This window comes from Capricornis sumatraensis, chromosome 2 (assembly GCF_032405125.1).
Source record: "Capricornis sumatraensis isolate serow.1 chromosome 2, serow.2, whole genome shotgun sequence".
Lineage (NCBI taxonomy): Eukaryota > Metazoa > Chordata > Mammalia > Artiodactyla > Bovidae > Capricornis > Capricornis sumatraensis.
This window is the reverse complement of record NC_091070.1, coordinates 21,144,402-21,169,765: the sequence shown is the minus strand read 5'-3', so window position 1 is coordinate 21,169,765 and position 25,364 is coordinate 21,144,402. Positions and strand designations below refer to the sequence as shown.

Genomic DNA, 25,364 nt, shown 5'->3' with positions numbered 1-25,364 from the left:
ATAGATAATAGAAACTGACAGAAAATGGACACCTTTCCTATTGGCAACTTCCATCTTGGTCACTGGGAAAAGATCTAGGGGCATATCACACTGGTAGCTCAATGAAATCCTTGTCTTCTCTCCTACTGCCTCCCCCAGGATTGGACTCCATCAGGGCTCTGCTGACATCTCCTTGGACAGAGAATCTATTGCAGTGAAAAGGGGTCCTCAAATGAAGAGTAGCCATAGGCATTCATGTTTGGGCAAGTCTCTTGAAGATCACAAGATTTGTCTTAGGTCACTCTCTGTCCTGCTGTTGAATGGTCTTTATTGGGGAGGCAGAAAAGAAAAGTCTCTTCATTGGTAGAATAAAGTCATGGATGGACTTGCAACTCACTCTTCTTGTCTGGAGAAGACTGCCTTCTTTCTAGCCACCCTGTGTGATCCTTTGTCCAGCTTTTATTTGCACATAAGTAGCTAGGGACTATGGAAATTGATGAGGCTAGTTGATAATGCCCTTAGGTGTCAGCTGCGTCCAACCAATCATGATGATGTGCAGTAAATGCAGAAGGGAGATAGGAATGAGGTACGGCAGAGATTGAGACAATTTCTGAGACTAGTCCAGGTGGCAGGAACACAATCTGGGAAGCAACGGAAGTTAGTCTTTTCTTCCAGCACTCTTCGGAAATCAGGCTCACGGCAACATCTTATTAGGTGGCCAAGAAGAGAATGAATAATAGAAAGCAGAGAGGGCTTCTGCTTCTCCAACACCAGGTGTGACCAAACCAGTGTGGGCACAGAAACAGTCAGATCTGCAGAGAGGGTCAGAGGACAAGGGGAACTGAGCAATCATTCATGTCTCAGAAGACCTGGGCAAAAGCCTTTGGGAATGTAGTGGCTGAATATCTTGGATCTGTCCTTGAATGAAAGGCTTCGTGCTGTTGTTTGTCATGTGAAGTAGAGGCAGAAGCATCATCTTTTTTTGACAAACAAGTAGATCTCGCTGTTCTATCCTCCACGAGGCTCCCAGCAGCACATGTGTCCTGAAGGGGAGTCTAAATGACCCCCTCTTGGCATTTCCCAAGAGCATTCTTACCCACATATACTCCTCCAACACTTGCAAAGGTGTAGCTTCCAATCGTTTTATTCAAGGGAAGAAATCTTTCCTGACATCTACCTTGGTTGCAACATAATCAGTCCCTTAGGCACGTATCCCAAGATGCAGGTCCTGAGCAAAGGAGGAGAGGAGGCCACGTCTCTGGTGTGGGATGAGGGTTATCTCAAGACCTGGGTAACGCTCTCATTTGCAGACGCCAAGCCAAGGTTGCCTTCTGTGAACTGTCCAACATCTATTTCTCAAGGATCAACACCAACCACACCATTGAGAGTCCCTCCTATTGGAAAACCCAAAAGGCCATACTCGGGGCCGGCCCAATGTCAGTCTTTTTCCAGGGCCTTCTGGCTGAGGTGATTTCCATATCTGGAGTTAATCACTTCACTTTTGCAGACTCAATTTTCTGCTTTCAGGACTGCATTACCCTAAAGCAGTCAGAATAAAGTACCCCGCCTTGGGCTAGACAAGAGGTAGAACGAGATGGGGTGGGATGTCAAGGGAAGGATGAACAGCTCAGGGTTCCAGACTGCATGACTACCTTGGAAGCCAGCTTTCCCTCAGAGAGCTCCCAGAAGTGTGACCTCTGACAACTGGTATACCTTTCCACGTTTAGCTCTACCCAACTGTGAAATAGCCAGATAAAACACTTACCTCCACGAAGGGCAGAGCGGCCCATGGGCCACTCTGCAAGTGAAAAACCTGCCAAGCACTCCACGGAGGTTGGGAGATGCAGCAGAAGGCTGTCAAAGCGTCACTGCAACCCGGGATCCAGCCCCCTCCCCAGCCCCTCCCCCATTCAATCCAGGCTAGAGAGAGAGGAGGGCAGGAGGAGGAGGAGGCAGGGAAGGGGCACAGGCATGAGTCGCATGCATTCCTTTCATCTTCTCCTCCCCATCCACCAAGGGGTTGGCACATTTACAGGTGACTTTGTGTGGGGTGGGAAATGGGGCAGGGGTGGGCGGTGGAAGAGGAAGTGCAGGGGACATTGGGAATCAGATAATTGGAACACAAGGCAGATGTGACTCAGCAGGGTCATGAGGAGTCGAGGCTGCACTGTGCCCAGGAGGTGAAACAGGAGGACTTGGAAATAAGCTAAGGCTAAGAAGGCAGAGATGATACCGAAACAGGGTGAGAGCGAGAATATAGGAGGGAAAAGAATAAAAAAAGTCCATTGGTCAAAAGGAGGAAGGAAGAAAAAGAAAAAAGGGGGGGAGGGGAGAAAAAAAATAGAGTTGCTCTTTGTTCTTGTTGCTTTACAGCTTGTTTAAATTTTTTTCTTTTTGTTTTATTTTGTTTGTTCATTTTTTGGTTTTTGTCGTTCGTTGTTTTTTTTTTTTTAAAGAATCTCACACCTGATATTCCACGTTCCATCCATTTCGGTTCACCAAGGACAATGAAGAAATTCTCTTGCCTTTCGTATTCCTCCTCATCTACTATTTTAACCCTTACGGTTTTCCTGTAGGGACAACAAGAGAGAAAGTGTCGACTGGGTCGGTAGGTTGGTTGGTCACCCGGAGCACAGCCTTTAAAATCATTCCCCATCACTCTTGGCACATGCAGCCCAGTCCCGCCATGGTGGCTTTTGACAGGACTCAGTGGATTATATTGTTCTTATGTCAAAAAAGGTCTTAGCTTTTCTTTTCTCCTTGGTCAGAGTTGTCCTTATGAGTGAGAGGGAAAGGGAGTCAGAAGGCAAGGGAAAGTGGAAAAAGGAAGGGATCCATGAGGATGGGCGGGAAATGGGAAGGAAGAAGGGGGTTGATGGTGGGGAGCAGTCATTTTCAATCCTGCTGACGGTTAGTACAAAGTGAGTTGGGCAGCACATTCCATTGGGTGTCACATGGTAACTGGCATTTCTTTGGGGAGTAGGTGAACTGCTGGCCTATGGGGGTGGCCCAGGGCTCTTCTACAACAGAGAATGTCAACAGTATCTAGCTAGGGGCTTGTTTCCCTTCCTTGTGTCTATACCCACTTCATATGTGAGCCTCATAGAGAAAATCTTAAAAGGAAAGTATTTTTGAGGCAGGGAAATCAGAGAGAAAGAGAAAGGAAAGAAGGAAGGCAGAATTCTATCATCTTCTTCATTCTTTACCTTGTAGGGGCTTTAGTGGTGGGAAGTAAAATAAATACGTATTGACCACAATATGATGTGGGACTCCTTTAAGAGTTACAGCTGATGCATTCCTGAAAAGTGTGATGAAAATGCCACAAATCATCAATTCTAAATCATCTTTGGACCTCTGTCACATGGGGGTGACGTGTCTCAAAGGTGGCTTCCTTAAATGCAGATTATTAGGGATCAAGGGGACATGGTGATGGAGGTTTCTGCTCATTTCTGGGTATCTCAACAAAGCATGTGCTTACTCACTCAGTTCTTTGCAACTCTATAGGCAGTAGCCTGCCAGGTTCCTCTGTCCATCGGGATTCTCCAGGCAAGAATACTGGAGTGGGTTGCCATGCCCTCCTCCAGGGGATCTTCCCAACCTAGGGATTGAACCCAGGTCTTCCACATTGCAGGCAGATTCCTTACCATCTGAGCTACCAGGGAAGCCAAAGAATACTGGATTGGGTAGCCTATCTCTTCTCTAGGGGAATCTTCCTGACCCAGGGATTGAACCGGGGTCTCCCACATTGCAGGCAGATTCTTTACCATCTGAGCTACAAGGGAAGCCCCAACAAAGCATAGTATCTATTAAAACCAAATCATACAGGAAAGCAAAGTTTCCAAGAAAATCCCTTCCTTTCACAGACTGGCCTGAGGCTGGTTCAGGTCCACTGTTATTGGAGAAGTTGCCATGTGGGCCTGGATCTCTCTGTGTGGCTTCTCCTGGTCCTTCATGGAACCACAGTGGTGTCAAGAAGTCCTAACAGTGAGCCCTAATTGTTATTTTCTGCTTTTTATCTTGTATTTTGTTTGTTTTGCCTGGGACCTAAATGCCCTCTAAAGGATAAAATGTGCTAACAAACAATAGTGTGAAAAGTTTCATTAGAACCTCTGATGTTCCCGTTCCATTCTGAAGACAGGCTCGGCTTCATCATCTATACAGTGTTAGGCTGATCTAAGGTGCTTTGTTGGGCACTGGACTTGCTGTGCATTTGTGGTGTGTGTGTGTGTGTGTGTGTGTGTGTGTGTGTGTGCTTGTGTGTGACCTTTTGAGCACTTTCTGGACATCTTTCCACACCTTGCTCAGTGCACCAAAGACAAATATCACCGATTGTCAAGAGGCATTTTCTGGGACTCTCTCTCACCCTAGATGTGGTACCCTAGGGCTGTGTACAGGATGTAAGCCCAGCCTGTTTTTCCACTGCAGCGACTCTGCTGGGGGATGGGAAGGGGGTGCTTGCTCTGTGACCCTGGGCACGGTCTGGAGGGACCCGATTGATGGCTCTGCCCTCCTGCACAGTATGATCCATCTGAAAAAAGGATTTTCTGTCTTGTCTCTTGGAGGCTGGGGTGTATGGGGCCATTTAAGTCGAAGCAGAAGCTCCGCCCACTCTGAGAAGTCCTGTGACTTCTTGGGGGAGCCCCCGCTCAGGTCAGAATCCTCCCTCCCATCTTCTAACTGCCTTCACACCTAGATGCCCTTCACAGGGAAAGCAGAGTATGATAGGCAGGTCTTTGATCTAGACCTAGAACTCAAACCTGTACTTTGAGCTCAATCAAGGTCAGGGAGAGAAAAATACCCTTGCTCGCAGGGATATGGCAGTTAAGCAGCTCTCACCGTAGGAGCATGCCTTGAGGAATGGATGAACCACAAATAGAACCCAAACCCAAATATATTGATCGTTCGTACCCAGGGACTATCAGCTTAGCCCTGAGAAGAGCTGCCCCGTGGACCTCGGCTAAGAGCTGAGCTGGTGTTCCAGGGCTGCCCTTCTGCCTGGAGCTGCGCTATCTTTTTCTTCCTTGCATCCTAAATCACTTGGGAGAAGCAGAGAGCTTCGTGTATGATACTCTCGGGGCTGTGGCTGGTGCTTGCTCTCTCTCAATTTTTTTCCCATATCCATTTCCTCATCCCACAAAAGTTACCACTGGCTCTTGAGCATCCCTCTTATGATACCATGTGACAGGCTGGCAGGTGTTAGGACAGAGCTGTATGCAGAGAGAGGAGAGGGAGAGAGGGAAAGAGAGGACGAGAAAGGAAACAGGGACAGTGAACCGGAGAGGGAGAAGACGGAGAAAGAGAAGGCGACAAGTGGGTAGGAGAAAGGGGGAAACAAGGGGAGAGGAGGGTGTTAACGTTAGTGTGCAGGACAGGGTACTACACCTTTCTGAAAACTCATATCCACCATGCGGGGGACCATCATCTCAAGGAAGTAATTCTTGTTTTTCTCATACGCCTCACCATCAATTACCTTGATGTGAACTGTTTTGCTGTGGATGGAAAAATAAGGATCATAAGCAAGCAGTAGACTGGGGGGCTCGCCAGCCAGAGAAGGAACGGGAGGAGAAAGAAACAGGGAAAAGATCCAGAAAGGTCAAAAATCTGCCCCAACACCATAGGAGCACAGAGGAGAGTGGTCGCCCCAGAACGCCTTCCAGCCCCACTGGACTCCTCCCAGGCTTTGAGTGGCTTCATGGCATTATTAGACTGGAAGACGCTCAGGCTTTGCAGTTAAAGGATCTAGGTTCTAATCCTGTGTACGCTATGTGACCTTGGGCGAATAATTTCACTGCTACACAAACAGGCCGAATAACACTAACATCATCCCAGGGCAAACGTGAGAGCTATGAAATATACATATAAAGGCTCAGACATTTAGGTTCTTCTAAAGCATTTCCTTCCTTATTCTGTCTTGCTTTTAGAGCAAGAGAGAACTAAAAAAAAAATTTTTTTTTCTTTTGAAATCAGCTGATACTGACTTGAAAGGTTTATTTTATAGAAAGGGCAGAAAAGGCAGTGTGTGGGGGGATGTTGCTGGCCCGTGGGAGTTTTGCCTGGAACCAGTCCCTTTCTCTGTGTTTGTGACTATCACAGGGAAGCCTGGAGGGCCGTTTGGCTCAAGTCACACCTTCTGGTAATTCACAGCAGTTGTCAAACACTACTGATCAGATCTGCAAATGAGCTTCTGTTGTCAGAGGAACACACTGACTGGATCACAGGAATTCTGACTCTCTGAATTACGATTAATTCATAAATCCTACAGCAATCTTGTGATGAGCGCAATTAAGTTGTTTTTTGTGCTAAAAGTAGTTGTTCTGTTAAACATTGAAAAACAAAAACCAATTTCAGGAGCCCTGTTTTGCATATTTTTTTTACTTTAAAAAATACATATTACCAGGAGCTTCAAAAACAGAGGAGGTCCCGAGCCTCTCCCAGGCTGTGCTTGACTTGGGGGACGTTTCCAGATCAGACCCCAGATACTAAGGGGGAGAGACACTGTGGGATAAGGGTGGGCATGGAGCTGAGTCTCCCCTCAGCGGTGGGAGAGAAGGGGCCACATAGGAGCCCTGCTCAGCTGCCCCAGGGCATTGCCCTTTCCCACTCGGGTGCCCCGAGGCCTGCTTTGTGGGGGAGACGGAGGCCTTCAGCTTCACCCTTTATTATTTAGCATAAAGTAGGAATATGGCTACATTGTGACTTGGAATAACCTCTCTTCTCTCCTGTGCTTTCCCAAGTCACTGTTAGAACTCTGGATGTCTACAGAGCTTCCACCAGCCACACTGTTGATCTTGTAGAACCAGATGTTGGTCCATTGCTCATGAAGTGAATGCCCCTGCCACCCTACTGCTTCAAAAACAGGCTCCAAACCCTCATCACTTGTCACACCCACCCCAGTCACAGATTAACCTGGCTGGTCACCAGAGAGTGCAGGACTCATCCACTGGGGTCACTGAAAGGCCACAATACTTTGGCCTTCTCTCCTCCAGGGCAGTGGGTTTGTATCAGAGATGGTGACCTGGGGTCAAACCCCGCCCCACCTCTCAGTTAGCTGGGTGACCTCAGGCGACTTGCTAGAGCTTGCCAAGTCTCCTTTGTAAAGTGGAATACTAATACCTCTTCACTGTGTTCCTAACTGAGATAATGCATGCGAAGCACTTGGCAGGTTGTGCATTCCCTAGTAAATGCTTAATAAATAGCCACTGTCATTACTAAGAGTAATATAACCCCAGTTTGGTGCATCGAGAGTAATATGTAAAGAAATCTCATCTCCAGTTACTGAATCAGAGGATAAAAGGGAAGTCAAGAAATAGAAATGGTGACCCAAGAGGTAGCACCGGCTGGAAATAGAAGTCAGGTCAAGAAGGAATTGGACAGAACAGGATCATAACTGCCAGATGGGTTCTTAGAGGGGCTTGGAATGTTCAAGTCACATGGAGAGCGACTCTCATATTCTCCCCCAATCTGGCTTTGTGTCCCTGCCAGTGACAAGTTGTGGGCTGGACAGACCACATGTCAGGAACACAGCCTGCCTTGTGCTTGTTTGATTTTCAGTGAATGGATAAACAGAATGAGAGAAGCCATTGACACCTTAGTTGAAGACAGAGAAATGAGGCCAGACAACAAGTAGTGGCAAAAGAAATTTGGCTGAGCAAGGAGAAACCTCTAGTTGGAAGGTGTCACAGGGGAGGAGGCAGGATGTAAGTAAGACTCCCTCCCTGAGATTGCTTGTGGGGAAGGTACCACATCTGCTTGGGCTTAAGACATTATCTGGCCTGGAGAAAATTGAGAAAGTTCTCAGTTTTGCTTAAGCCACAAATGAGGCCAGATGAACATTTACATTTATTAAGGGTCACCAGCCAGGTCTTGATTTCTCTTTCTAAACTTGTTTTTCTCCATTTCAGTCAATGGAACCATCATCTATTTAAATCCAGAATCACCTGATTCCTTCCCTTCACCTCATCCCTTCCCATTGACTGCCCCTGCCTGATGCCCACCTCTGACCCTAAAACATTTAATTTATCACCATTTTCCCTCTGCTATTAAGACCTAGATCAAAACAACATTACCTGTCCCCTGGACTTTACAATAGCTTCCTAAGAGGTTTTCCTGCTCCTGACTTTGCCATCCTCCTTCAATTCCTTCCCTGCATGACAACAGGGTTATCTGTTAAAAATAAAATCCAGGTCTTATCATGCCTCCTTAATTGGAATAAATACAAAATTCATACTATAGCCTATAGGACATGATAGAAAGTGACCCAGGGTGGAGGGGTGGGCATGGTGGGGAGGAAAGAGACCCAAGGAGGTAATATGGCCTCTCAAGGAAGGAATGTTTATGTGGCATCAAAAGGACAAGGCTCCTCTGTCCATGGAAGGATCCAGGCAAGAATACTGGAGTGGGCTGCCAGTCCCTTCTCCAGGGGACCTTCCCTTCCACTCAGTGGCAGATACTAAATGGTCATGGGGTCAGATTATCCTGAGCAGCTGTTCCTAAAAGCCGGTCATGCTTTCAGAGCCAGTAAGTCTGCGCCTGCCTTTCCTCCGAGCCTTCTGCAGAGGCAGGTGCCAAAGGAGGCAGCATTCCCAGCTAAGACTGATTATGCTGCTTGAAAAGATGCCCCCACGGCCTCACCCACCGGCAACCGGGAAAGGATTAGGAAACATATTTCTGGGCTGCCTCGCTGGCCTTCTCAGAACATTCTTTTGTATGAGGAAACCCAATTCCAAATCAGGACCTTGTGAATCTCACTTTACACAAGGAAGGAATCTAACATATACATTTCATCTCATTCAGTGCCATAAGAACTTTCTCACTTCATCCTTACTTTAGCCGTGTAACACAGGTGATTTTCCTTCCACTCTAAAGATGAAAAACATATGCCCAAAGAGGTTAAGTAACTTGCCCAGAGTCACCTAGGTTGAGGTTTTAGCATATGTCCCTTATTACTCCTGGAGCTTATTTCGTACAAGCAGGTGGGTAAACTCTGGGTGCCATTCCCAAGCTATGGCCACAGCAAAGAAGCACAGAATTCTCCCATTTAAATTCAGGCAGCATAGGCTGGTAATAAAGGGATCTGACTCTGCTTTGCAATGTGAGTAGGTGGCTTCTTAACCCTTCGGCCCTCCCTTGCTGGAAATAATCTCTAAAGAATCCCTGACTTGGTGACCTCTTCCCTCCTGATTCCCACTAAATGACTCTTCACCACATCAAGAAGTGTTCCTTTTCATCATCTCTAAATTTATCCTGGCCGCTCCAGGCCAGCTAACACTCACAAAGCTTCCTTGACCCAGGGCCGTAGGACAGAGCTGTTAGCCTTTCTGTGGGAGCTTTCAGAAGCCTCACATCTGTGCTGGGTTCTTCTTTTAGTCCTTTTTATCTCTCAAGTTGGTGCCAGCAGCCCCCATCTCCCTCTGCTAGGTTTCTGGCCCTGAACCATGGCAGAAAAGCCCCTCCCACCTTCAACACAGCCTGACAGCCCAACACTGACATTCCCCCGCCCCTACCGAGGTCTGGGGGAAGAGCGTCTCATCTCATGAGAAGGCTTAAGATGCTCTCATTGGTTTTCTCTTGAAAATCGGTGTGTCATAAGGTCCCCAAAAATAGCGCTTCTCAAACTTCGGTGTGCATGTTTCCCCTGGGAATCTTGTTAAAATGCAGATTCTGAGTAGGCAGGCCTGGGGTGGGGCCTGAGATTCTGCATTTCTAACAAGTAACCTGGGTATTTGGATGCTGCTTGTCCAGCCCCCAAGACTTTTTGGGGAAGTCTCTCTGACTCTACTAAAAACTCAGGGAAAAGGACGTAGCTGCTCAAAAACTAATGCCAGTCAGGGAGGTGGAGCTGAAATCAAAGTCTAGCATTTCAGCAAAGGCTGGAATCGGGTCCATTCTGACACTACTTTTTTTTTTTTTTTAATTTCTTAAATTTGCTTTTCAGCCATACCATGTGGCATGCGGGATAGCTCCTGACCAGGGATCGAACCTGCCCCCTGCAATGGAAGTGCAGATTCTTAACCACTGGACTGTCAGGAAAGTCCCTTGACACTACATTTTGAGAGGCAAATTAGAGTGCACCCTGAACAGGGTGACTTAGTTGATGAAGACATCATGTTTTGAATTAATTGACTAATATTTAATAGTCTTACTTCTGCCAGGTACTGTCCTCTTTTGGTGCTTCATTAGAATTATATATTAGATAGAATGATTAGAATTCTATATTAGATTATAGGATTAGTATATTAGATAATTCAGTCTTCACAACAAACCCATGAGGTAGGTACATGCCAGGCAAGGTACACAGATCATCTCATTTAGTTAGTCTTCACCATAACCCATGTAGGAATGTACTATTTTTATTGCCATTTTATAGATGAGGAACTAGAGGCCCAGGCAAGTTAAGAGACTTGCCTAAGGTCTCAGTTAAATGAGTGGCAGAGCTGGGATTTGAACTCAAACAGTGTGGCTCTAAAGACTGACCTTCTAATCAGGATTGGATATGTGGATCCAGAGGAGAGGTGTCTGCTTGGGGAGGAGATGGCACCCACTCCAAATGGTCCTGGGGCCATCACAAGTGGTGTGTCCAAAGGACCGAGGCCATTGGCCAGAAGGCAGACTTCAACTCTACCATATACCATTACATCAATGAGATCAACCAATTTAAAAGGGAGTGATCACCCCATTTCTGGTGGTATTCAAAAGTTGGATGATGACCATGCATGAAAAGGTCTGTGGAAAGGGTTCTACATTCCACAGGAGGTCAAGGAGATGACCTGTAAAGAAAGATCAGCACTCAGTGGTGTGCTGGTAAACCTGTTCATTGGGGGAAAAAAAACCAGCAACCTTGGTTTGGGGTGATGTCTTCCATGGTGTAAATACTGCCACTATAGTAAATTTTAGGGTACTAGTAGTTTGAACAACCAGCTTGCAAAAAGCTTAAACACATAACAGTTAGCTCTTGTGAACTGGTAAAAGCCAGTTCCAACAGACCACTGACAGTTTCAGATTCTACCAGCACGTTCCAGAGAGGTTGTGATGAGAAAAGGTAATTCTGATCAATTTACAAATTATTTTACTACTTGCGAGTGTTTGCTCAAAATGGGCAGCTATCTTAAAGAGCTTATTCACAGGAGCCTTTGGGGGGTAAAGGCTCAAGGATTTGGTTTTTAAAATAAATGTGGGTGGGTGACAAGACTGTGGTAGGTTGAATTCCTAAAATGCCCCATCTTACGTGGAGCCACTGCTGATGGCCACTGCTGATGACCATCCATTCAGGTGATGGTCTTTGTTGTGTTTGACTTTGTTTTGAGGAAAATATTCTGGAGTAAATTTTAGTCTACTGTCGCCAAGTTGTTTTAGAGGAATTTTGTGTAAACGAAAAGGATGATTCTGAACTTTGCAATGATCCCTTATACGTTTTCTGAGAACAAAATGATCAGCTATGTGAAAAGATTTTTCAATGAGGATGTCAGCATTTTATGAAAAACCAGAACTTATTAGATGAAAGCAGTTATTGAATCTTTCAAATATACTTGATCATGCACAAACCATACGCATTTTTCTCTTAAACTGGAAATAAATCTTCTGTTAGAAACAATGTAGCCAAAATATGTGAATCGGAAAAATTTTGTTGCCAATACTTAATGGCAAATATACAAACCAAAGTTGGTAAAAATGTAAAACAGCATGAACAAAATTTGCATTATATCAGATTTGAACATTTAGTAAGATTCACATTTATACTAAGTTTTCAGCATTGTATTCTTCTGCATTCTTTTTTTTCGCTTTTATTAAAGGTTTAAAATAAACAAACAAGTCCCATCTTAGCACAACATGTATATCAATTATACCTCAACAAAAAATAAAATACAATGTCTCCTCAACAATGTCCTACCCTAATTCCTGGAGCCTGTGAATATGATATCACCTCCTCATGATGTTATGTGATATGTTAGGTTACCTTAAAATAGGGGCATTATCTAGGTGGGTCTGACCTAATCACCAGACTCCTTAAAAGCAGAAAGCTTCACTTCTGGCTGAAGAAAAAGGAAGGCAGAAGACTTCATGCATGAATCCCTTTGAAGCATAAGAAGGATACAACATGCTGCTTAATGATGGAAGGCATCCCATGAGCAGAAAAGCAGGCAGCCTCAAGGAGCAGACTAGTCTCTGGATGACAGACAGCAAGGAAGGGGGCCCCCAGACCTAAAGCCACAAGGAATTGGATTCTGCCAGCTTCCAGAATGAGGCTGGAAGCAGACACTTCCCCAGAGTTTTCCAGACAAGAGCTCAGCCACCCGCACATTGATTTCAGCCTCAGGAGACCCTGAGCAGAGAACTTAGCCATGCCATGCCTGGACTTCTGAGCTATGGAATTGTGACTTAGGTATTGTGTTACATCTCTAAGTAAATGACACATTGTTTCACAGCAACTAATATGAAAGGCCTTTTAAAATTTTATGAAGTCAGGAACTGAGCCAGATGATCTCTTGGAACTGTCTTGCAGTGTCTATTTTGTAATGGAACTACTTTGTCCTGATGTAGAGCCACAGCTAGGCTCCACAGCGCCTTTATGCAAAACTGAGACAAGATACAGCCTTGGAGATACACAGCTTGGCAAGAAGAAAGCTCCTTCCTCCAGCTTCCAGAGCAGTAGGTCATGTCAGACAGCTGAACTTGGTGTGGAGAGAAGGGTCTTTATGCAGTGCACAGGCTGCACAACTATACATGGCAGCCTCGCTTGGCAGACTCTTGCCTGATTGTTCCACACACATGCTTGAACGAACAAGAATATGGGACAGGTGAAGGCAGAGACATGGATTTCACTGAATAACTTTCTGCAGCCTGGGGAGTGGCCAGGTAGGTGGGAGGATGAGCAGGCAGGGAGGTACAGAGTGGGAGGGAAAGGTGTTCGGGGGTGTAAGGAGGAGCATGCACAGGATTTCTGCTGCTTTGGCATCTATGCTGGGCCCTTCTGATGAGCCTGCTGCTGTGTGCAGCTTTCACATACTTATGACTAGTTGGGCTGATCAGAGAAAACCTGTAAGTATGGGTAGCTTCCCCTAGGCAAAATGTAGAAGCGTTCTGTCTCCACTGACAATTAAGACCGGACTGCTGGGCAAGTCAATGGGCGCACACCCACGTCTGAAGACTTCACGTGCATCCTGTCCATTTGGGACTGTCTGGGCTCATCGCTGGGTACCATAACTCATGGCCGATTCCTTCCCTTTCCTAATCCCCTGCTTTCCCCAGACCTGAAGAACTTCTTACCTAGGGCTAAAGGGAAAAAGATATCTGGAATGACTGCATGACTATGAACTTAAGGCTTTAGGGTATGTTTAGAGCCAGAATAGTACCAAAAGCCCCAGCAGGGCCACTCATTCTGCTTCCCATAGGTCAGGACAAAGTGAGAAAATCTTCTAATGTTTTAAAAATATGGTCTTCTAAATAAGCACCCTTTCTTTTTTTTCCTTTTGTGTTTTCCTTTATTATAACTCAAGTAAAATACTCTCAAAGATTCCTATGGTATTAAAGCATACAGAGCAAAACACGGAACTTCCTCTCTTCTTCCTCCATCCTTTTCACTTCTTGCTCCTTAGTCAGCAGTCTGTCTGCCTTTCTGGTAGACACCCTTTCTTTGGAAGGCTGTCATGCCCCACAGGGCAGCCCTACAGGGAAGAAAAGATTATAGATTTTTATCTCTCTCCCTTTTCATAGAGGATATAGACTGGACCCTTCATTCTAGGAATTAGATGTTCTCTGGAATATCTATTCCTCCACACACTCACCCATCCGTCCACCCACCCATCAATATGACCACATACTGATCAAAAGCATGTTCCTGCCCTCATGAGGCTCACAGTCTGGTGGTGTGAACATGCACAGAAGGTATCCTTTTTCCCCCTGACCAATGCTTTTATGGCATTTCCATGGCAAAGCAGGTAATATTAAGCTCTAGGAGACACTTCTCAGTGGAGGCATCAGATTGCATTCCCCAAGCAGTGCAAATCTGTCTTGCTTTGAGCATGCCACAAATGTCAAGGAGGCTCCTAAGCTTGGCTATGTCTCATGGCCACCATGCCAAGATAAAAGTCTATGTGTGCACATGAGGAAAAGAGCTCCTCCACTGTCTAGCTGCAATGTCTCTGCTGGGAGAAGAGTGCTCTTCAAGCCGCAGTAAAGATTTCTCCCCCTCTGCTGCTCTATGGTAGGGAGTGTTTCATGCTCTTGACTGTGTGTGTGTGCGCATGCTAGTGAAACTATCTATGATGGGGCGGGGAAGGGTTAGGTACAACCCACTGTACACTGGAGGGAGAATCTGGCCTTCTTGAAAGAAGTCTCTGCAGGAGTCTTACTTAGTTATGCACAAAGGGAAATTCAATTTCCAATCCCCACTGGTCTCACGTGTGGGTCTCAGTTCCATATGTGACTCAGTTATTTACAGCCCTATTTGGGTTCCAAGTGTGCCCTGACTCACCCTAAGAAAGTAGAATGGAGAGGAGGACAACTCACAGCTGCAATTCTCTTCCTCTTCTAAGTCAACAGGAGAGGGTAAAAAGAAAAAAAAAAAAAAAAAGAAAGAAACCCATCAATGATCTGGGAATAAACCATTTCTGTGCCTTGAAATTGATAAATCTCTTTCTTGGAAAGGCAGTGAGAATAATCTATAAAATCATTTTATTTAACAGTGTGTCTCCTCCAGCTCCAAAGAGAACAAGTGACTGATTCATAGCTTTGGAGACGCTGGGTCTTTCTGTCTTTTCTCTCTCTGCTGGGGATCTCTTTTTTTTTTTTTTTTTTTTTCAGGACAATTTTGACTCAAGCAGAAAGGAGTGAAGTTCGTACTATACAGATGTGAAAATTCAGGTCCAAGGAAAACCTTCTAATAGGAAGAGAGAGGAGCTTGTTCCTCAGGACCTGAGTTAAACACAGTCAAAGCTTCACTTTCCACCTCACATCCCTGTCCACTGCAGCACTTAAAAAGCCCACCCTTCTGGTGGATAATTTTTAGAGATCCCAGTGAAGAGCAAGTTCAGGAAAGATTACTGTCCCAGGTCTGGGCAGAGAAACTCCTTCAATTAGGGACTTAACAAAATGGAAGGTGAGCTGCTGGTCCTACTAGAGTTTTCATGACTGATTTAATTCAGAACTAAACTAAGGCTGAGCTGTAGCATTCCATCCATTCACGTAGATGGCCAACTGCAGGCCCTGGGGCTCTGTGATGCAGCGTCCCTGGGTGAGAGGAGAGCATCCAGGTGGGTGTCAACCATTGGGTCCATTTTGGGTGAATTGTGTTGTGGATTCCAAAGGGGTTGTCAGAAATTTCTGCCTATGAGACTTTTCTTTTCTAAAGATGAACTGACTTTATTTTATTTTGGCCTTGCAGCATGCAGAATCTTAGTTTCCAGACCAGGGATCGAACCCATGCTCCCTGAAGTGGAGTGCAGAGTCCTAACTACTGGACCCCCAGGGAATTCCCTATCTTTGAGATTTCTAGATGACCTGTTTTCCTGTTCAGAGTTCTTCCCTTCTTCTACCAGCCAAACAGAAAATTCTTGTCTTGCACCACCTAGAGATAAACTGGAGCTCAGATTGTCAAAGGGTTGGAGTGGGCAGGTTGAACCCTGGCCCCTGCTGGGCGCAGGAGTGCTAAGTGCTGTACCCTCTGCTTCAGTGTCAAGGCCTAGCCTCCAGCTACTCGGTGATCTCGGCAGGAAGACAGGAGGCCAGTTTCTTGGGCAATAGAGTCTAAAATCTGCAGCTGAGATTTTCACAGGGTGAGGAGAATGGACATCCTATTTGCTCTGTGATAAAGGTCTGAAGTTTTGCTCACGATCAATGGAAGAGGCTGTTACAGAATAGAGTAACAGGTCCACAGCCAGGACCAGGGTGAGACAAGCAAGTAAAAGGTCCAAAACCTAAGGGGTCCACCAGGCAACTCAGTGATCAAGATAAGTAATATTTTAATGCAACATTAAAAAGAAGGAATTAAGTTTAAAAAATTCATAATGAATACCAAAATTTTAAATAAAGACAGGAGCCACCCTGCATGTGTATGGCTCACTGCACCGTCATCCTAACCCACTTCAGGGGTCATTTGGTGACTTGTGTTAACAGAGAGGATGTTAGCCTTGGAAGCAAAAGATCGGAGTTTGTATTCAGCTCTTGCTTCTCATTCAATGCCTTCTCCTAAGGCACTCACCCTCTCTGAGCTTAAATGAGAGAACAGGAGCCCTTATCTCTCTCTCAGGATTTTTGTGGATAGTGATATAAGCCAAAAAGTACAACCCTTGTTTTTGGAAATAACAGGTTTCAGTCAAGCACGTCTCTGTGTGTGTAAAGTGTAGGGCTCCTACTTCACCCTCCAAAACTAACCCCTTAGGCCTCTCAGGAAGGCTCCCAACTTTCTCAGCCGTTTAGAGTCCATCCCTTCATCACTGCTGCCCACCTCACCTATCCTTATGCAGCAAGGTAAGTCCCCACCCTCTGAAGACAGGTTCAATCTCCATTTCGGACTTCGTAATTTTAGACAAAAGGGAGAAGACTGGGGAGGGCAGAATGTCCTCTCTGAAGGCACTGCCTTTGAACTGTCCTCTGGATGGTGGCAGCCAGTTCTTTGTGGCCCTTGCCCTTATCAGGGATGGCCCAGTTCTCGTCACTGGTACTCTGCGCAAACGACTGTCATTTCTGGCCAGGACCCTTGTGATAGCCACCTAAGTCAACCCGGTCCCTGCTTCCATCCCTTTTGCCGAAGTAAGAGTCCATTCTCTTCTCAACAGCAAGGGGGCTTTAAAAAATTCTTCATGAAAATCATAATGTGCCACTCCTGTACTTTAAACCCTCAGTAGATTTCCAGTGCACTGAGAATAAAATTAAACTGCCTATGATTCATGCCAATGTATGGCAAAAACCATCACAATATTGTAAAGTAATTATCCTCCAATTAAAATAAGCACATAAATTTAAAAACAACCAAAAAAATTAAAAAAAAATCAACCCAGCATAACTGAGCCCATAAGTTCTGAAACTTCAGCATGTTCAGAATCATTAAGAGGGCTTGATGAAACACTCAAAACTCTGGGCCCCATCCCCATCGTTTCCAATTCTAGAGGTCTGGGTAGGGGCTGAGAATTTGCACTTCAGACAAGTTTCCATGGACACTGATGCTACAGGCTCCTGAACGACCGTGAGGACCTGACCGGGTCTGCAGAGCTCCGTCTGGCTTACCCTCAACTCGTGCCATACCACGCCTCCTCCATCCACTCTGTCCAAGCTCTACTAGTTTTCTTTCCATTTTCTCAAATGCATCCACCTCAACCCTGCTTTAGTGCCTTTTCACTAAATTCTTTCCTAAGCCTGGGACCTTCCAGATTCTTATCATCAGGGCCTTTTTAAATGTTTCAATTCACCTGTTACTTCTTTGTCCACCCATTTTTATTGACTCTAACTACTTCCCATCAGGTCACCCTGTTTTGTTTCTATCTTGTTAGTACATCAAGGCTGTATATTGTCACCCTGCTTATTTAACTTCCATGCAGAGTACATCATGAGAAACGCTGGGCTGGAGGAAGCACAAGCTGGAATCAAGATTGCCGGGAGAAATATCAATAACCTCAGATATGCAGATGACACCACCCTTATGGCAGAAAGTGAAGAGGAACTAAAAAGCCTCTTGATGAAAGTGAAAGAGGAGAGTGAAAAAGTTGGCTTAAAGCTCAACATTCTGAAAACTAAGATCATGGCATCCGGTCCCATCACTTCATGGGAAATAGATGGGGAAACAATGGAAACAGTGGCTGACTTTATTTTTCTGGGCTTCAAAATCACTGCAGATGGTGACTGCAGCCATGAAATTAAAAGATGCTTACTCCTTGGAAGGAAAGTTATGACCAACCTAGACAGCATATTAAAAAGCAGAGACATTACTTTGCCAACAAAGGTCCATCTAGTCAAGGCTATGGTTTTTCCTGTGGTCATGTATGGATGTGAGAGTTGGACTATAAAGAAACCTGAGAATTGAAGAATTGATGCTTTTGAACTGTGGCGTTGGAGAAGACTCTTGAGAGTCTCTTGGACTGCAAGGAGATCCAACCAGTCCGTCCTAAAGGAGATCAGTCCTGGGTGTTCGTTGGAAGGACTGATGTTGAAACTGAAACTCCAATACTTTGGCCACCTGATGGGGAGAGCTGACTCATTTGGAAAGACCCTGATGCTGGGAAAGATTGAGGGCAGGAGGAGAAGGGGACGCCAGAGGATGAGATGGTTGGATGGCATCACGATGGACATGGGTTTGGGTGGACTCCGGGAGTTGGTGATGGACAAGGAGGCCTGGCATGCTGTGGTTCATGGGGTCGCAAAGAGTTGGACACGACTGAGCTACTGAACTGAACTGAACTGAATATATTTGTTTTGTCTTCAGACAATCTGTTCCCCCACTAGAATATAAGTTCCATGAGAGCAGAAGCTGTGACTGTCTTATTCACCAGTGCCCCAACAGCCTCTGGCACTTAGGCCCCCAATCTGTACCTGTTCAACAAATAATGAGTGAAACTACTAAGTGGTGGTGCCAGGGTTTGACCTGGGGACTGACTGCAGAGCCTGCACTAACTCTCAACAAGTGATTATGCTGGAGGCTGTGCCGAGGCAGACCTGAGCGGGCCTCTCCGACATCACTTCTGCCTATATTCTCCCTTCGGAGCATTGTTATGGGGCTTCTCTTATGAAATGATCTTTACTCTCTCCCCTTTAGCTTCCCAAACAAATCTAAACTCCTTTGCCCTTTAAAACATACATGAAAGGAGTCCCCTTGGCTAGAACCTGGCTCCAGTGCCACTTCCTGAATTCAGTCATGCCTTTAGCAGAATGTTAATATGCTACACTCTTCCTTCCTGTGACCCATACCATGAAGACAACTTTCTATTCTGGACAGGAGTCTGATCCCTGGGTTGGGAAGATCCCCTGGAGTAGGGAATGGCTACCTGCTCCAGTATTCTTGCCTGGAGAACCCCACGGACAGAGGAGTCTGGCAGGCTACAGTCCAAGGAGTCACAAAGAGTCAGACACGACTGAGCACAGCACATTATGTTCCTTCCTGTGACTTGTGCTGTGAAAACAACATTCCGTTCTGTCATTTAGTGGTGAAGAGCTTGAGCCCAAGGTCAGAGATACCTGGACTCAGTACTTAAAGAGTTTTAAGACTTTTCTCCCAAGGCAATAGAAATAAAAGGAAAAAAATAAACAAATCGGACTCAATGAAACTTAAAATCTTTTGCAAAGCAAAGGAAACCTTAAAAACAAAAGACAACCAATGCATTTGGAGAAAATATTTGTAACTGACAAAGGCTTAATTTCCAAAATATTACAAACAGTTCATACAGTTCGTACGGTTCATACAGTTCAAACAACCCAATCAAAAAATTGGCATAAGACCTAAATAGACATTTCTCCAAAGGAGACATCCAGATGGCCAGTTGGCACATGAAAAGATGATCAACGTTGTTAATTATTGGAGAAATGCAAATCAAAACTACAATGAGGTATCACCTCACACAGGTCAGAATGGCTGTCATTTAAAGTCTACAAATAACAAATGCTAGAGATGGTTTGGAGAAGAGGGAACCCTCCTACACTGTTGGTTGGGATGTAGATTGGTGGAACCACTGTAGAAAACAGCATGGAGGTTTCTCAAAAAATTAAAAATCGAGTTGCCATAAGATTCAGAAATCTCATCCCTGGGCATATATCCAGACAAAACTATAATTCAAAAAGATACACGCACCCCAATGTGTATAGCAGTTCTATTTACAATAGCCAAGACATGGTAGCAACCTAAATGTCCACCGACAGATGAATGAATAAAGATGTGGTGTGTGTGTATTTATATATACACAATAGATACAAAGGGATACTACTCAGCCAGGAACAGAATGAAATAATATCATTTGCAGCAACATGAATGGACCTAGAGATTATTAAACTAAGTGAAGTAAGTCAGAAAGACAAATGACATGACATCACTTATATGTGGAATTTAAAACACGACACAAATGGTGTATACCTGTGGCGGATTCATGTTGATGTATGGCAAAACCAATACAATATTGTAAAGTAATTAACCTCCAACTAAGATAAATAAATTTATTTTAAAAAATTAAAAAATATATGACACAAATGAACTTATTTATGAAACAGAAACAGACTCACATACAGAAAACAAAGTGAGTATGGGAGGGATAAACTAGGAATTGGGGCTTAGCAGATGCAAGCTATTATATATATAATAGACAAATAACAAGGTGCTACAGTATAGCAAAGGGAACTATATTCAATATCCTATAATAAACCATAATGGGAAAAATATGAAAAAGAATATATATGCATTATAAGGATATATATCTTTTCATGTTTTTTCCACATATATATATATCTGAATCACTTTGTTGTACACCAGAAACTAATTATAATACTGTAAATAAACTATACTTCAATAAAAACAAAAATTACAATAAAAAAGATAAAGCAAAATTAACCTATGAAGGGGAGAAAAAGAGTTTTAGGACTTTGGGCAAATGGCTTAATCTTTATGAGCTTTGATTTTCTTATCTGAAGATGGGTACAATAATAAAACCTACCTCATAGGGGTTTTGAGAGGATTAAATAAGGCAATGCAAGTAAAATTCATAGTATATGAACTGGCATATAATAAGCAGTCATCGATTTCACTTGATTTGATGATGGTCTATCGTTATGCAACTAACAGGGGGATCATTCCTTCTGGAATATGGTCAGAAGAGGGTGAGATGATTGGGAGTTTGACAAGTGCTGGTCTGGAAACAGGCAGCACATTTTCTGCACTCCGTGGTCTGGCCTGAGGAAGAATTACACCGGGGTGTGTATGCCCAGAGTGGGCTAGAACCTCCTCAGCATCTCTCCTCAGTTTCTATCACTGCATATGGACCTTAGCCTGTCTTAAGAAGTCTGTTGGGAAACGAGGATCGTCCTTCCCCTGAACCTGCTGCTGAAATGTTAGCCACAGGCCTCTCAGAAGGTATGTATGAGTATGTGTTAGTCGCTCAGTTGTGTCCGACTCTTTGCAACCCCATGGACTGTAGCCTGCAAGACTTCTCTGTCCATGGAATTCTCCAGGCAAGAATATTGGAGTGGGTTGCCACTTCTTTCTCCAGGGGATCTTCCCAAGTCTCCTGCATTGCAGGCAGATTCTTTACCATGTGAGCAACCTGGGAAGCCCCAAAGTGTCTGTAGCTCAAGGCAACATTCTAGTTTCCTATATCTAAGTCCTTTACCTGGGGTTTGCTTCTGACCGGAGGAAGGACACCTTTTGCTGCCAGGCAGGCAAAGGTAACGTTTCCTATTATCAGAAGGTAACCTTCTCTATTATCAGAAGGTAACCTTCCCTATGCATAGGTCAGGAAGCAAGTTAGAACTGGACATGGAACAACAGATTGGTTCCAAATAGGAAAAGGAGTACGGCAAGGCTGTGTATTGTGACCCTGCTTATTTAACTTCCATGCAGAGTACATCATGAGAAATGCTGGACTGGAAGAAACACAAGCTGGAATCAAGATTGCCAGGAGAAATATCAATAACCTCAGATATGCAGATGACACCACCCTTATGGCAGAAAGTGAAGAGGAACTAAAGAGCCTCTTGATGAAAGTGAAAGAGGAGAGTGAAAAAGTTGGCCTAAAGCTCAACATTCAGAAAATTAAGATCATGGCATCTGGTCCCATCACTTCATGGCAAATAGATGGGGAAACAATGGAAACAGTGGCAGACTTTATTTTTCTGGGCTCCAAAATCACTGCAGATGGTGACTGCAGCCATGAAATTAAAAGATGCTTACTCCTTGGAAGGAAAGTTATGAGCAACCTAGATAGCATATTAAAAAGCAGAGATATTACTTTGCCAACAAAGGTCTGTCTAGTCCAGGCTATGGTTTTTCCAGTGGTCAGGTATGGATGTGAGTGTTGGACTGTGAAGAAAGCTGAGCGCCGAAGAATTGATGCTTTTGAACTGTGGTGTTGGAGAAGACTCTTGAGAGTCCCTTGGATTGCAAGGAGATCCAACCAGTCCATTCTAAAGGAGATCAGTCCTGGGTGTTCATTGGAAGGACTAATGCTGAAGCTGAACCTCCAATACTCTGGCCACCTGATGTGAAGAGTTAACTCATTGGAAAAGACCCTGATGCTGGGAGAGGTTGGGGGCAGGAGGAGAAGGAGATGACAGAGGATGAGACGGCTGGATGGCATCACCGATTCAATGGACATGAGTTTGGGTGAACTCCGGGAGTTGGTGATGGACAGGGAGGCCTGGTGTGCTGGAATTCACGGGGTGGCAAAGATTCGGACACGACTGAGCGACCGAACTGAACTGAACTGAACCTTCCCTATTATCCAACCCTGCTCTTGGTTCTCTCCTGGGGTGGGAGCGGAGGGTGATTGCAGAAGTGGTTCATTTGCATAGTTTAATCCCATATTTTAACCAGTCAGAGAAGGGCCTTCAAGGGTCCTGGTTGATTTCCCGGGGGAACGTGAAGAGGCAATGGTGCCAATTTGTCCTTGGAAGAGCAGTTCTCCATGGGAAGTCAAGCAGAGGAGGCAGCATTTGAATTCACTTCCTTCGCGCCCGATCCTGGATGTTCCAGTCGACAGAGGTGCACCCCTCCCCCACCCATCCACATCTTTCACTGTTCCCAGGGGTGCAACAGTCTGATTTCACGATTAGTCGCAATTAGTGCCAATTCCTGGAGCTCGTTTCCTGGCCCGCCCTCACTTCCGAGACGCGCCTGCTCCCTTGCTCTGTCGGCCTGACAGGGTGAGGCGGGCGGGTGGGGAGAAGAGTCCATTTTCCCTTCCTAACACATCTACCTGCCCTTCCTCCAATCGTCACCTCTCCCCACTTTTCAGGCCCAGAAGGTTTGCAGACAATGCTCATTTCCAGCACACCGTTTGAATCTTCCGGTCCTAGTGGTGGAAATAAAATGAGCTTGGGAGAACCTAAGTTCACAGGAGCGGGGCGGGGAGGGCGGGGGCGGGCAGCTGACAGGAGTGAGCCCAGCATGCCCGTGGAACCCTCAGTTAACAACATGCTTGTTTATACTGCACATCTGTGAGCTGCTGACTTCCTGATGATGTTCAGGGCGTGCGCAGTCAGGCAGAGTCATTCACCTGAAACGGGAGGCGGTGACACTCTGGGTGATAAAAGAAAACCTCGAGACGATGACAGTCATGTAATACTCTTTGAAACGCTACATCTGCCTGGAGGGCCTTTTAATCAAGGATTTCAAAGCACATTTCCCAGCTCTTGCCCATTCATGTGCACCACATCCCTGGAAAAGAGCCCGCAGGTAGGTAGCAGAGTGCTATAAATAAACTAGTGTATCATTATCTTTGTTGCGAGCACTACGTATTTAGACAGCATTACTCTGAAGACCTAAAGGGCTCCACGTACGTTTCATTATCTAATTCTAACTCATTCATACAGCAGGCCCCGTATTTGCTGCCTTGCAGGTAGTTTGGAAAAGCTTTGGATCCACAGAAACTCACGACTTTCTAATGCCTTCCCCTCCTCTCCTGCACCTGCTTAATGCAGGACACGTCCCAATTCTGCTCCTGGTAGCCCTAAGGAGCCAGTACCATAGCTTCACTTGCCTTGCTTACATTAACACACACATAATGCCAGCGACACCAAGGGCTGTAAGAAGACATAATGCATTTCCATCGGATTTCTTCTGGGTCTAAGGGGCAGGGATTTGAAAGCTTCATTTATACAGCTATCAGATAGACTTCATGATTTTTACGATGAGACAGGACACGGTACATTGATCATGTAAGCTCATGGTTGAAGCTAAGTTATTAGTACACCACCTTGAAAATGGACATCACCTTGAAAACTGACCAAGTGAATGTTTTTCATTTGTAACAGCGTCTGTATCTCCCTTATACTGATACCATCGGGGAGGTGATGTACTTCTGTTACATACTTATACATGTCGCAGTTGGAAAGAATCAAGAGTGTAATTATTTCCTTATTTGTCTTTTCCACTGTTCTAAGCTCTACAAGGGCTGGGGCTGTATTTGTTTTAATTGTCTTCGTGTCTCCAGAGTCAACCACAAGTGAGATGCTTATAAAAATATCCGTTGAATGAACGGGTGAGTGATGGCACGAATCACCGTGAGCATTCTCTGGTTTAGGGCTTCTAATCATGCCCTTTTTGTACAGGTTTAAGTTCTGTTTTAGGGAATCAAAACAGCTTCCGCTCCCACTCCACTCCATCATGTGCCCTGGGTCACTCTCACCATCATCTCCCTCTTCATCCTCCTCCGGCCTCAAGGAACACACAGGGGCTGCAGGTAGAAGCCACATCCTTCCCTCTCCTCCCTACCCCTCACCCTACAAATAGACTGAACTTCATCCAACGATATAGTTGAGTTCTGGACTCAGCTTATTTATATGATTATCTCAAAAAGCCCAGTGTTCCCAGAAGTCTCTCGCCTGCATCTAATATATGGTATGGCGGGAAAAAACACATAAAGTCTAGGGTCCCAGAGACAAGAGTTAAAAATTTGAGCGCAAATGCTTACGGCTATGTGAACTTGGCCAAGTTCCTGATCTCTTTGAGTTTCCGTGTCTTCTGTAGTAACATGGAGGTGACACCATCCATGTGGAGGGGGAGGGGTGTGGGGGTCAAATGCTAAGACACAGGCAGCAGGGTCAGGGGATGGCCGTTCCCCTCCCTTCCTTCTACCCTCCACCCTTCCTGGACTCATCCTGCCTCCTGGCTGCTGCTCATCCTTTGGCTGCTCCTAGTTGTCACCCCCTAGGTTTTAGGCTCTGTGCTGGAAGTATTGAGACTCAAGACTATATTTAGATGCCTCAGCTCTTTTATTTTTTACACCACCGTGTTGCTATGGTGATGGTGGGGGAGGAAGCAGGGAGGACAGCCTGAAAGGAAAGATGAAGCTGTCGGGGAGATCTGTGAGTCTGGCTGGAAGGGGGACTCTCCCATTGAGCTGATGCCTGCCAGGAACCCCACCTGTGCACCCCATCAGGAGGGGCTGCAGGGAAATGGGAGGAGTCACTGCCTAGGAAATGCTCGTAAGAGGAGATAAAACTAACTTGAAAACTGCTCTCTCCACTGACCCAGCCCCAGCCTTAGCTCCTGGAGCCTTCCTCAAATGATTTCTCTATCAGTTGAGTCAGGAGGCAGCTGATGGGGTTGGTGGAGGAATGACATTAGTGATGTTGGGCTTGGAAGATGCTCAGACCAGACTCCTTCCCGGGGAGGAATGTCCCTTTTCTTGTTGCTGAATTTTGGGAAATTCTTGTCCTCAGCTCTGAGGGGTTTGGAGGAAGAAACAAGAGAATCCAAG

The 25,364-nt window shown here is 45.3% G+C and overlaps 1 protein-coding gene across 5 annotated transcripts in view; it reads right to left on the bottom strand.

Annotated features, from left to right (window-relative positions):
* Window positions 1–25,364, bottom strand: part of SLC8A3 (solute carrier family 8 member A3) — a 147,795-nt gene that overhangs the window by 13,129 nt on the left and 109,302 nt on the right. For 3 of the 5 annotated variants that reach the window (XM_068964698.1, XM_068964700.1, XM_068964701.1), the window contains exon 2: window positions 2,446–2,549. In XM_068964698.1, coding sequence (XP_068820799.1) covers window positions 2,446–2,549 — 104 coding nt within the window. Of the gene's footprint in view, window positions 1–2,445; window positions 2,550–5,361; window positions 5,469–25,364 lie in introns of all 5 variants that reach the window. The other 2 variants (XM_068964697.1, XM_068964699.1) reach the window with 1 other exon arrangement.